Source organism: Anabrus simplex, chromosome 12 (genome assembly GCF_040414725.1).
Source record: "Anabrus simplex isolate iqAnaSimp1 chromosome 12, ASM4041472v1, whole genome shotgun sequence".
NCBI lineage: Eukaryota > Metazoa > Arthropoda > Insecta > Orthoptera > Tettigoniidae > Anabrus > Anabrus simplex.
The window spans coordinates 76,401,456-76,414,883 of record NC_090276.1 but is presented as its reverse complement, the minus strand read 5'-3'; the positions used below and the strand labels follow the sequence as shown (position 1 = coordinate 76,414,883).

The window sequence follows — 13,428 nt, the reverse complement described above, 5'->3', positions numbered from 1 at the left end:
AATATGGAAGTTGCTGGGGTATGGGTAGTGCTGAGTAATGACATTCAGACCATGACTAGTGCATCTGAGTGTTATGAAAGGTGCTGCTCATAGGGTCAGTCATGCTGCAATAGTACTTTCTGACCCAGTGAGGAAAGCAATGGCAAACTACCTCACTCCTCATCTTGCCTAGTACGCCTCATTTTGGTGCTGCCATTGGTTTTGGGGGTTTCCTTATAACCGCATAACCTTTGGTGGTGCTATTTGAGGATCCAACCAGCCTCTGGGCTGATGACCTAACAGACAGACCAAATTTTTCCAAATCCAAGACAATGTTTTTTTCTCAGAATCTCATGTGGAAAATCAAGGGTCATCTTGCATTCACGACCTAACAGTAATCAACACCACTGACAGGTACCACAGGAACAACGCTGCTTCCCTTCAATCCCCGTGCGCGCATAAAATTCTACCTTCAACGTCTGTATTTTTATTAGGCCTATAGGCTACATCGCCAGCTGCGGCAACCAGTTGTACAGTGCCTCTGCAAAACGTCACTGGTTATCGAGAAATAGTGAAATGAGAATGACATTCTACTGGGCGAGCGACAATCCCCTGAATACATTAAGAAAATGACCCTGTATTAGCCTTTACAAAAATATTTCTCAAATCGGCAGAATGGCATCAAAACATGCGAGCCTTCGAATTCTTAGAAAGGTCATGGCTACTCATGTAAAATTAACAGATTTACAGACAGCAGGAATATTTTCGTGATGGATCGTCGTATTTTAAAGACACGCAGCAGGTATTGCCGGCATATTTCCAACGGATTCTCGTCAATATTATGATGCCAATTTAAGTTAATGGTTATTAAGTTATCAAGTTACCAGTGATTCTAATACTTGCTTTTAGTGTGGTATTGCGTGAAGCAGCTGCCCTTGTGCCGAGCAGATGTACCCTGATGTCTATCAGCTAATATTACAAACATATGCGGTCGCAAAAGTGTGAAACTTAAAATTCTGGATAGACATCCTTTGCTCTTCCGGGTGCAGACGAGTTCCGAATAAACATGTTTAACTCTTGGCTAAGGTTAAAATAAAATGTCCAATAAAATAAATCAAAGTTTGATCAACTGATGTCCGCTTGGTGACTAATGGGGCGAGAGTCTGCAGTTGTGCGAACTCTGTGTGTGTGACTGGGGACACTCACTCTTGGATAACAGTATAGTATTTAAAAACTATATTGAGATCAATATCAAGAGGAGGACTGTGGGAGGACAGGAAGGGTGGCTTATGTCGAGAAATATCAAACTTTAAGTTCTATCAATACTGTATTTCAAAAAGCATTTTTCTTCCAACACAAATGATACTCAGCAACAGTTTATCTGACATTCCATTAGATCACTCAATTTCTCCGACATATTCTGGCTCAGCTTCAGAGTTACTTTCCAGGACCGCACAATCGTCGCTAAACGCAAGGTCTGCATCACCACAGTTTTCTACAGTTGGTGATCCTGACTTCAACAGATGTGCATAGTCGCCAAGTCCTGCGACAGTGAGGTCTTGAGCCAGCACCCGGTTCTCTTCGGCTCGCTGCGAAAGTCTGCGATGGTTGTGGGTCACCGACCATAACTTCGGCAAGAACCGAGGCTTCATCGTCTCGAGGAAATGTTCCCGCCACAGCTTCTCGAGCTCGACCAGTCCGCCGCTGCTCTGCGAGCTGAAGTACTGGACCACTCTCAGGCCATGAGGTCGGTAGCCTACGTTCATTACGCTGGACGACAAAAAAGTTTCCACATTATTATTTTATCCGAGTCTGCAGAAATTCCAGAACGCTATGGACAAAGCAAGTCAAACGAAGGAAGGTGATGCAACAAATATTGGATTAGAAAATGAAGTCTTCAAGGAAGTAGATGAATACTGTTACTCGGGTAGTAAAATGACTAAAGACGGAAGAAGCAAGTAAGATCTTTCTTAAGAAAATAAATCTGCTCACTTCAAACATTGATGTAGGAATTAGATGTTATTGAAGAGAGAAAAAACACCACAGAACAATAACAATAATAAAATGGTACTGATCAACAGATACAGCACGGCACAATAACGACTGGTAGGAGCACCTTACGTACATGACATAACAATGTGGCACTGAACTGAAATCCCTCCTAATATTCAATATTAATAATGAATGGCGTGTGGTGAAGCCTGCTGCAGGTCTTTCGAGTTGATGCCGAATAGGCAAGGATGGGGCCATCGGAATTAACCAATGAAGGTGAAAATCCCCGACACGGCCAGAATCAAACCCGGGACCATCTGGTTCAAAGGCAGGCACGCTAACCATTTAGCCATGGAGCCGGACATATTCAATATTAATAAATATAGACAAAGTAAGCATAATGATTTTTAAGTCCAACAACATGGCAAAGAATTTAGAATAGAGATAAAATTATTATGTAATGCATGTGCTGGCAATTGTCACCTAACTGCCAATAGAAATCAGCACAGCGGACACTTCTTTTTCCCTCTCGCCATATCTGTCGTGTTTGTTCTTTCAGAATAAAAAATAGTGAGCATAGGTGTAAAATAGCTCAAAAGGGGTACAATCAACATTCTGAAGGTGAACAGGATCAGATACCAAAAATGAAGAATTATCTGCAATCTATATGACAATTAGTCTGCAGTGATAAGAATCGATGGCTTTCATAAAGAAGAAGCAATGCCAGAAAGGAGTGAGGTAAGACTGCAGTTTGTCTCCCCTCCTTTTTGAATGTTTATATAGAACAGGCGGCAAAGAAATGAAAGAGGAATTTGGAAAGGGAATCACAATCCGAGGAGAGGAAATCAAAACCTTGAGATTTGCACGGAAATTTGGAGACAGTGTTGAATGGCATGGACAGAATCTTAGGTAAGGAAAACAAGATGAAAATAAATAAGTCCAAAACAAAAGTAAAGGAATGCAGTCAAGCAAAATCAGGTGATGCAGGAAATATTAGATTAGAATGAAGTAGATGAATAATGTTACTTGGGTAGTAAAATAACTAACAATGGCAGAAGTAAAGAAGACATAAAATGCAGACTAGCACAAACAAAGAAGGCCTTTCTTAAGAAAAAAAATTTGCTCACTTTGAACATTGATATGGGAATAAGGAAGATGTTTTTGAGGACCTTCGTCTGCAGCGCGGCATTGTATGGAAGTGAAACTTGTACGATAACTAGCTCAGAAAGAAAGAGAATAGAAGCCTTTGAAATGTGGTGTTACAGAAGAATGCTGAAGGTGAGATGGGTAGGTCAAATCACGAATGAAGAGATACTGAATCGAACTGGCTAGATTTGATGAGAAGAAGAGAGAGAATCATACTTTAAGACACCTAGGACTTGTTCAGTTACAGTAGTTTTTGAGGAAAGTGTAGCCGGTACGAAAGGTAGGAGTAGACCAAGGTATGAATATGACAGGCAGATGTAGCAGTTACGTAGAAATGAAAAGAATAGCACAGGATAGTGTGGCGTGGAGAGCCGCATTAAATGAGCCAAATACAGCACCGTGAGAGCACAAGAACCATGTCGTGAGCCAGAGACCGGCATTAGGGTGCTACGGTGTATCATAGTGGAAGCCATTAGTTTATAACTGGGTTTCTCAGTCTGTAGAAACTAATACTGTAAAAAGAAAACATTTATTAACAGATTATACTTGAGAAAGATGGCATCAGTTACAAACAGAATAACATGTTTCCTTGAAAGGACATAATCAAATTCTATCAAATCACACATTTATATACAGTAGATATAAAATAAGAGTTTTGCCTGTATATGGCTCAGAATTGAAAAAGAATGGTATTTCTGTATCAGTCGTGTCCACAACAAGAAGGTAACGCACTTTTTAATTTTCCATCATCGTTCTCTTGCACGTACGTATGCTCATCACACAAGAAAATGGCTGAAGAGAATTTAAAGAAAATCTGTATGTAAAGTTGGGAAATGAGGCACTAAAATCTGGCCTATAAATCATTTTATTCATGCTGGGTGAAAAGCTAGTTTAGGGGAAGGCCTAAAATTTAATTCTAAAATATCTATGTTAACAGTGGTCCTATCGATAAATACTACATAACAAAAGTTACAGAGAATACAATTTCCAATCATTTATACCTTATACAGTTTTTTTCTTACAAGTTGCTTTATCTTGCACCGACAAGGATAGGTCTTGCAAGTGATAAAAATCATTGTTGTCTGTATTGAAGATACTGAACGTAGGATGCTAAAGGGTTTAATGTGTCACCTATTCAATACATATAATTACAGATAACTTCCACTTCATACATCACAACTTTTGACAACACGCTAGAATGCAGCGCACACTGGCATGAACATGGCACGCCACTACGGCGCTCCTCTCCACAGACAGAAAAAGAAGATGCCTTGCCCCAGCTACGACGCTCTGACTCCGTATTAATACATTCTAATCTCTCCACTGCGGTTTATACCATAAGCAACTCCATTCTATTTCACCAGGTCAGCAGCACAAAACAATAACTTCGTCCCGAGGTCCTTCATGTTTTCATTTATGGAATAATATCAATTTAAAGTCTCACTAGCATCTCACACTGATGTTTTCACATAACATTCAAAGCTATGTGAAATTAACTAAACGAAATAGCAAAAGATTCTAACCCGCAACATATTCCCAATAAATACATTATCAACAAATAACTGCCGGCATTGTGGCCATTCAAATGCACCGTGTACTCAGTGACACCCAATTAGTCTCCGTCCACGCCGACCATTTACACCGCACTGAACCCGGGACTTCAACCAGACAACTTTCAATTTGACTACACTTACAGAACCTCATTTGACATTCTGAAATAAAAAAATAAAACTATGGAATATTTTTCCCTGCCCCCTGTGATATAAACTAAGGTTGGACCGCTCTGCATATTACAGATTTGGTAATGGTGCAAACGTCATCCAACGACTAAAACAACGGGACGCACTTGATGCTAGAAATCTTTATACCCTTTCTCACCAAGCTGCTCTCTTGTAAATATGTATATAAGCTGTAATTTCTCAACTGTTCAATTGGATATTGTAAATTTACTGTACAGTTACCCTGTCAACCTGTAATCTTTCAACCAACGGCAGTAATTAATGTTACAAACATTGATGCCAGATACTTACACCCTTTCTCCCCCGACTGTTTCAATGTAAATATTTGTATAAACTTGATAATTTCCTGTGATTTCCTAACGAGTGCCTCAATGATTCTTCGGAACACCACTGCTGGACTCTGCTAAAATACCCAGTGATTTATGCATATGCATATTTATACTATATCTATAAACTTATATTGTTTAACTGTATCACCAGTGAACAAAAAAATTTTCTTGGTGCTTAATTTTTCTCATTGTAATGTATCTTAATGTTTATAATTTAATTACTAATCAGACACCTGATTTTTACCTTGAGGAGGTAATCTGACTGATGATGCCCTCAATGAAGGGCGAAACATGTCTCAAACGGAATTAATAATAAATTCCTAATGTTTAAAAATTATGTGTATTGAATAGGTGACACATTAAACCCTTTAGGATAGGTCTGTTGATAAACTTAACCATGATGGGTTAATATGGTTGTTTGATCCGTATTGCCTGATGAAGGGAATGGATGACTTCCCGAAACATGTATGGTTATATAAATAGTTTTCCTTCATTGTATTGACAAGGCAGATTCAAGTAAAACTATTTTAAATAGTTCTGTAATACCTTAAGGATAGGTCTTACGGCGATGATGGGGTAGGAAAGCGCTAGGACTGAGAAGAAAGTGGTCATAGCCTCAATTAAGGTACAGCCCCAGCATTTTCTTGGTGTGAAAATGGGAAACCACAGAAAACCATTGTCAGGGCTGTCGACAGTGGGATTCGAATGCAATTTCTCCCGAATGAAAGCACGGTGCTGCATGTCCCTAACCGCACACCCCACTCACTTGGTTTACGCAGATTTACCATACCGACAATGATAATAGAATTCAGTACTAGAGTCTCTGAATTTAGCCAGCGTACTCATCACTTGAGATGTTTAGTAGGTTAACACTAAAAGTAATGTCATACAAGGTAGTCTTTAATTCATTACTGCAGCTTATAATATAACCATGCAGGAGGTCTTCTCCCCTGTCCGCTGAACAAAGTTATTGCCTCCCGCCTTCCCTTCACACCCTATATATCAAGCGAGGGAACTGCCTTCAGTCCAAACGTAGTAGCTGGAGGTGACGGATGGTTAGCAGCTTAAGATAAGTACAGAAAGCTTTCTCAGACTTACCAAGGGATGACCTTCGATGTTAGGCCCCTTTGAACAACAAGCATCATCATCATCATCATCATCATCATCATCATCATCATCATCAGACTTACCAAGGTGAAAGTGGGAGCCTTCTGCATTCATAATTTGTCTCACTTGCTCACAACACCACCAATTCACAAACACAGACAAGTTTACTCAACGTAAATAACAGTGAATGCATAAAGTGATTTGATAGAATGTGACGATGTTCTTGTATAGTGAAACATGTCATTCTTTAGACAAATGATGTAGGCTTTATGGGCTTATGCTGTGTCAAGAAAATAAGGTGAAATTCTTTACGTTTCACAGAGAACTTTGCTCTGCGTCTTCAGAAGAAAATCTTGACTGTTCACGAGGAAGACTTCTCAATTTAGATGTTAGTGATTGAAGTGGAAGTGGTACATTCATTCGTCACCAGACAGCTCACCGCAAACACAATATATAAACCGTGTTTGGCACTGTCAAAAAAATGCTCACATTCTAGGTAAACCTCAGGGACAAATTGTGCCCACTTTTACATCCTGGGGTATACAAAATTCCCTGTATTTGTAGCAAGGTATACATTGGCCAAACACGCCAGTCCATCGCTACTTGTATCGAGGAACAAGCCAGACAAATCAGCAATAGCCGAGCAGCCCTATCGTCGGGTCATGATGTCGTATTCCAAGATGCTCGAGCTCTTACCCACACTGAACAATACTGGTCTAGGATTATATGAGAAGCTGTGGAAATACGTAGAAATCCTAACAATTTCAACCAGGACACTGGCTATCAATTAAGTAATATGTGGTCGCCAGTCCCTTCACTATTGTTATTTCGTTATGGTGTTTTCCTCAACATCAGGCTTGTGTCACTGTCAGACTTTCATAATGTGTGTGTACCTGTTATGCTTCTGCTTCCAATAATAGCACTAATTTAGCTCAAATACAGTAAAACCTTGATAATTCAATGTGATCGGGACCAAAAATATTGGACTTTGAATTAATTAGAGCAAAGTTCTCTGCGAAACAAAGAATTTCACCTTATATTCTGACACGGCATAAGCCTATATCGTGTCTACAAGAACGGGCCATGATAACACCTCATTCTTTGTTTATTATAGGTATGTTATAGTGTTTTATGCATTACTATTAAAGTTTTGACAAGATGAAAAGCTCTGAAGTAGTATTGATTGAGTCAACAGAAAAAAAGTTTAGCTTCCTTTACAAGATAAACAAACAAAAAAACACGCTCTTTAAAATGAGCATGGACAGCACTGAGAGCAACAACTTAATTTATTACATAAACAAATAATGTGAAGCTGTTACATGCAGGAGATACAATAATACACAGAGTTGTTAATCACTTATAAAAAATAACAATACCATTGCTTTAACTAGTAATTTAGCTCAAATATAGTGAAACCTTGAAAATTTGAAGTGATCAGGACCAAAGAAATTGGACTTTGTATTATATAACTTTGAATCAAACTAATTTCTGCACAACAAAAAAAATATTGAAAATATGTACGTTAGTGTTGTATTCGCGACTCGAACCCGGATACCTCTGATCGTCAGATGAATAGAGCAGAAATTGTAAGAAAGATAATAATTCCCTTTTTTCAGTGTAGAATACAAAAAAAATAAAGGAAAGCTGCAAGAATTGGGAATAGGATACAGAGACTTACTTATAAAGAAGCCCAGGGTTCATCAGTCTTAAAATAGACTCGCTTGCTCTTCCTGGATGTTTAAAACACACCCAACCACTATTTTGATTACTTTTTCATAAATAGCAAGCGATAAACTGAAGCAACTGCCTGCGACTCCATTATAAACAAATCTAGGCTCTACAAAACTTGAACAAAGATAACTCCGCAACCGTACCGTACGTGTACCGCTTGGCTATAATAAGACTCGTTGACAACGTGATAAGAAAAAGTAACAAAGAAGCAGCAATATAAGCTTTAATTCCTAAAAGACTGAAGTAGGGCAAACGCAACGATGAGGGATACGAGACAGTCGCTCATTGTCGTCTACAATGACCTTATTTGTTAGCTGCTCTGCAGCAACCAGATTACAGTACTGATTTCGAATTACATATTAACCGTATTTCGAATTAGCCGATCAAAATAACACATGAAGACCTATATTTAAATTCGGGGAATGGCATTTACTTCAAAATACTTTGAATTAAAGAGTTTTCACATGGATGAAAAGAAAATGAGATCACAGTAAAGTTCAGGTGGCCAAGACCTTAGAGATATATAGGGAAGACAAAACGAATGAATCACAAATAAAGGGATGAAAGAGAACTCGAGTTTCCAGAACTACATGAGAGGACAGAGCTCCAGAGAAAATATTTACACAGCAAAATGGGAAAGATGGCAGAAATATTTGAAACAAGAATTGTGTGGAGGAGCCGCAGCCAATGATGTACTTGCTACACATTTAGTTAATTTTCGGAAAACTAAACTCATGGTAGTAGCAAGCAAAAATTCACCAACTCTGTAGGACAACTTACCTCGAATCTTCTTTAACTGCTTCTTGGAGCAGTTCCTCTGTCACCTCTGAATGGTCTTCATAGAAGTTGAGAATAACCTCTTCGAGCTGCTTTCTGCGCTGTTCAGGTATCTTGTGACTGGACAACAACAGCGCTTTGGCAGCCAAGCGAACGTGCTTCACCTCGGGGATTTCATACATCTGCGCAACAAAACAAAGTTTGTAGCAATGTCTTTTATTTAGCACATCAATAAGAAATATAAAATGAGAGAAGCTACAGAATGTTAAATGATCAACAAGGGGTCACTAGTTCACGACTGCACGTCCACCCTGGTTATGAGTGGAGTGAACCATCACACATAACCCACCATACCATACATAATTTAAGCACCCAGTTTTTTTTTTTTTTTTTTTTTTTTTTTTTTTTTTTTTAGCGGGCAAAATAATCTTCTTGTGTATTTTGCGCACCTATTTTCTCGTGAATTTTACAAATGTCCGTGGCAAGTATCTATTTTGAAATCTGATAATTCCAAATTGTACTGCTTGACTAGGCGTAGTTCACTGTGTAAGTCAGCACTAACCTGGCGCAGTAACGCACTCTGCAGTCTGTAACGAACATATTATATTCCATGCGAGTTCTCTGTGCGTGTTCAATGATTTTGTAACTGTTTGTTATTAAATTTACAATGAGTAAGCATACAAGTGATACTCCATCATATAAACAGATGGTATGGTGATCAATTACACTGAGGGATTCAGGAGGTCAAATGGACTTTATTGCAATTGGCCTATCTAAGGCATTTGATAGGGTGGATCAGGGGAGACTACTGGCAAAAATGAGGGCTACTGGACTAGATAAACGAGTGACTGAATGGGTTGCTATGTTTCTAGGAAATATATCTCAGAGAATTAGAGTAAGCGAAGCTTTATCTGACGCTGTAATAATCAAGAGGGGAATTCCTCAAGGCAGTATTATTGGACCTTTATGTTTTCTTATATATAAATGATATGAGTAAAGAAGCAAAATCAGAGATATCGTTCTACGTTGCGATTTTATTTTACATAAATATCACACGACAACACGTTCACTTTCTTATATAAATTACTTTATTAATCTTAACAGTGGAGCTATCGAACTGCATCATAACATCTGTCTATAAACCACCGTTCGTTCCATTCTACTTTACTGATTCAGCTGTAGGGCAAGAGAAGAAGGTTCGTGTCATTGTGGGCGAATTCAATAGCCATAGCTGCCTACGGGGATATAGAGAAGACAATGAAGATGGTGTAGCTGTAATTACAGGGTCAGAATCTAGTCAACTGTCCTTAATACATGACAGTAAACTTCCCGCTTCTTTCAACAGTCGTCGATGAAGACGTTGATACAACCCAGATCTCATTTTTGTCAGCGATACTATAGCACAGCAGTGTGTGAAGTCGGTCTGTGAACCTATACCCAACACACAACACAGACCCATTATGTGCCAAGTTTTCTCAGCAGTTCATCCACCATCTGTGCCATTCAGAAGGCGGTACAACTTTACGAAAGCTGATGGGTTGAAGTACACAAAGCGCTTAGATGAAATGGTAGCAGACATCGAACCTGTTCCAGAGGTATATGATGTGTTCATCGATGCCGTGCAAGTATGCTGTCGCACGTCAATCCCAAGAGGCTGTAGGTCTCAGTACATACAGGGTCTAGACACCAGTACAGTAGATAAATTAAATGAGTACGTACTGCTCTATGAAGAAAATCCTTTCAGTGAGGACACTATTCAGGCTGGTCAACAACTAATCCAGTCCATGGATGAAATAAAGAGAGAACATTGGGTTAAGTTGATGGAAGAACTAGATATGGCAAGAAACAGCAAAGAAGCTTGGAAGCTACTTAGACGTCTGAACAATGACCCCATGAAAAGTCCTCTACATAGCAACATTACTTCTAACCAGATAGCTTATCAACTCCTAATAAATGGCAAAACAGATAAGCGAAAAAACCACCAAAACTTCAAAGAAATATCGAACAAGAAACATCCAGTCTGTCCAATTCCTTCGCTATGAACGAGCTGGAAAATGCCATAAAAATGAGCAAAACTGGCAAGGCAGCCGGTCTAGATGACATGCGTATGGAGCAGATACAACACTTTGGGAATGCTACCAAACAATGGATCCTACAGCTTTTTAATAATTGTTTGGAACGATGTCAAATTCCTAAAATCTGGAGGAAGACTAAGGTGGCTGCAATCCTGAAACCTGGTAAGCAGCCTACAGATCCAAAGAATTTCAGACCAATATCACTCCTGTGCCATCTATATAAAATTTTTGAAAGAATGCTTCTAAACCATATAACACTGCTGTACACAGATCCTTAATCTGACAAAGCACATAGAAGACGGATTTCAGCGTGGTGATATTACTGGAGTGGCTTTTGTTGATTGCTCTTCAGCATAAACTGTACAACACCAGATAGTTCTCAGGAAGTTTTACCATCTTACTATGGATTTCAGGCTCACAACAACTATTGCCACGCTGTTGCAGAACCGACATTTCTTTGTTGAATTCCAAGGACAGCGGAGTAGATGGAGAGTACAGAAGAACGGTCTCCCACAAGGCAGTGTTCTATCACCAATGCTATTTAACGTTGTACCATTACGTTACATTAGCGGTCGTAAATGTCATGGAAACAGTGGACAAATATGGCGCACAATAGCTTCAGGCAATGTGCAAATACACAGAGTAGAGATCTAGTAAATCGATATCGTCCGGCCGCAAGGAAAAGGAATCTCAAGAGTAAATAATGATGGACTAAAAAATTTGAATGAAACCGATTCTTGACTACCTTGAGAAGAAAAAGTTACAAGTTGAAGAGGAGCAGCACGACTTACGGAAGGATAAAAGGGTCAACGCAACGTTAAATACTAAAGTATTAATATACAAACAGCAGTGAAGATTACATCTGCAAAAATATCGGCAGAAAAGGCGTAGATTTGAAGGAAAATATTTGTTACTGTAACACCTAAACTCAGAAGCGAAAGGAAACCACAGCCAAGTCATACATTGCCGAAATTAGTATTATAGCGGCAAATCCTTGCTAAGGAAGGCATAATTTATTGTTTCCAGGAGGGAGACAATATCTGTTTAAGCGAAAGAAATAGCAAAAAGTAGGCCGAATTAGAGAAATCTCTAAATTTAAAAAAGAATATTTTCGACCAATACGAGATTCTGAAGACAAATATTACGTATTGAGTAGCCTACTATTCACCAGTATAATATGAATTCTACTATGTATTTGTTCTTTTATGATTTCATGAGAACTGGTGACAAGATGGAGTCAGCTTAAACAGATGGAAATGGTCGCTCAAGATGAAATAGCTCAAGCCAAGATCCCCAGCCGGAGCCGCAGATGACGTAATCTTTGGACTGCAGGGGCTGCCTACTCCAAGATGCCCTAGACCAGGAGAGATCTAGCAGCAAAATCCCATTACGAGATAAGTATTATGAGTTGCATCGTAATGAATTTGAAATCAATTGATGAAAAATATTTATATGTATGCAGGAGTGCTAGAAGTAAGAGATTTAGTGCCAATGAACGGATATTAGAGTATAAATGCCAATTATTAGCCGATGATGTGTGCCAATTTCTGCAATATAACTATGGTGCAAATGTAATAATTTTAAGGTTAATGGAAACTAGATCTGATTGAGTATTCGTGCATGTTTAGTGCCAATCCATACATGTAGACCGTGAAACGTTTAACCAGTTGTGGTTGTAGAAAATGCAGGCGAGATACGAGACGTAACCTAAAACTTCAGGTCAATATGTGTTGCAATCATGGCCAGTACGATAATTGTATTGTAAGGAAATGTTTGGTATATTAACGAAGTTGCAGTGTATGAGAAAGTAATCAGGCTATTAAGTATTGCTACCGTAACACAGAGATTATTTTAGTGGAATTGAATGAATATATTTTAAATATGGAGGTATGTATGAAGGAAATGGAATGTTATTGTGGCAAGTTGTAATTAGAATGAGGAGATATGTTTTCTGTTCGTTGCTTGAGAAAGGGATAGATGACTGAATTGCGAATTCCTGTGTTACATATGATATTTATGTTAGAATTAGCACTGCAAGTGAAGGATTTAGGCCATGTTAAGTTGAATGTATGTCTTGAGCCAAGCATAATGTGTCTCGTAGTAACTTTCAGCGGAAGATATTGATAGGTTACGTGTTTGTTATACATTACGTAATATAAATATTCAAGAATAGAATGGAGTCTCGCATATTTATATATTTGAAGGTCAGCGCGTCAACGCTAGTATGAAGAAAGGTTTTCTTTGACAAAGTATTGGCACAGCGAAGAGATATTTGAGAATAAGTAAATATATTGGCATATGATTAGGAATTCATGGCGCGATTTTCGCAGGTTAGACTGACGTACTATCATATCTATGGCACTCTGTAGTAAGATTATTTGATTTATTTTGTACATACGGTGATGTACAGTTTTAATTTATTCATTTTTTGGTTATGATAGGAATGTTAATAACTGCATGGGTGTTTTGAACCCAGATTTAAACATGGTAATGCTTATCTCGTAACGTGATGAGTCACAAGTGAAAATCCAAACATATATCCAAGTAAATTTG

At 38.6% G+C, this 13,428-nt stretch overlaps 1 protein-coding gene across 1 annotated transcript in view; it reads right to left on the bottom strand.

Moving 5' to 3' along the window:
• Window positions 1–1,293: 1,293 nt before the first annotated feature.
• Window positions 1,294–13,428, bottom strand: part of Exd2 (Exonuclease 3'-5' domain-containing 2) — a 59,194-nt gene continuing 47,059 nt past the window's right edge. The window contains exons 6-7 of the mRNA XM_067156266.2: window positions 8,804–8,982; window positions 1,294–1,749 (exon numbers count right to left, since the gene is read on the bottom strand). Coding sequence (XP_067012367.2) covers window positions 1,377–1,749; window positions 8,804–8,982 — 552 coding nt within the window. The 3' untranslated portion in view covers window positions 1,294–1,376. The remainder of the gene's footprint in view (window positions 1,750–8,803; window positions 8,983–13,428) is intronic.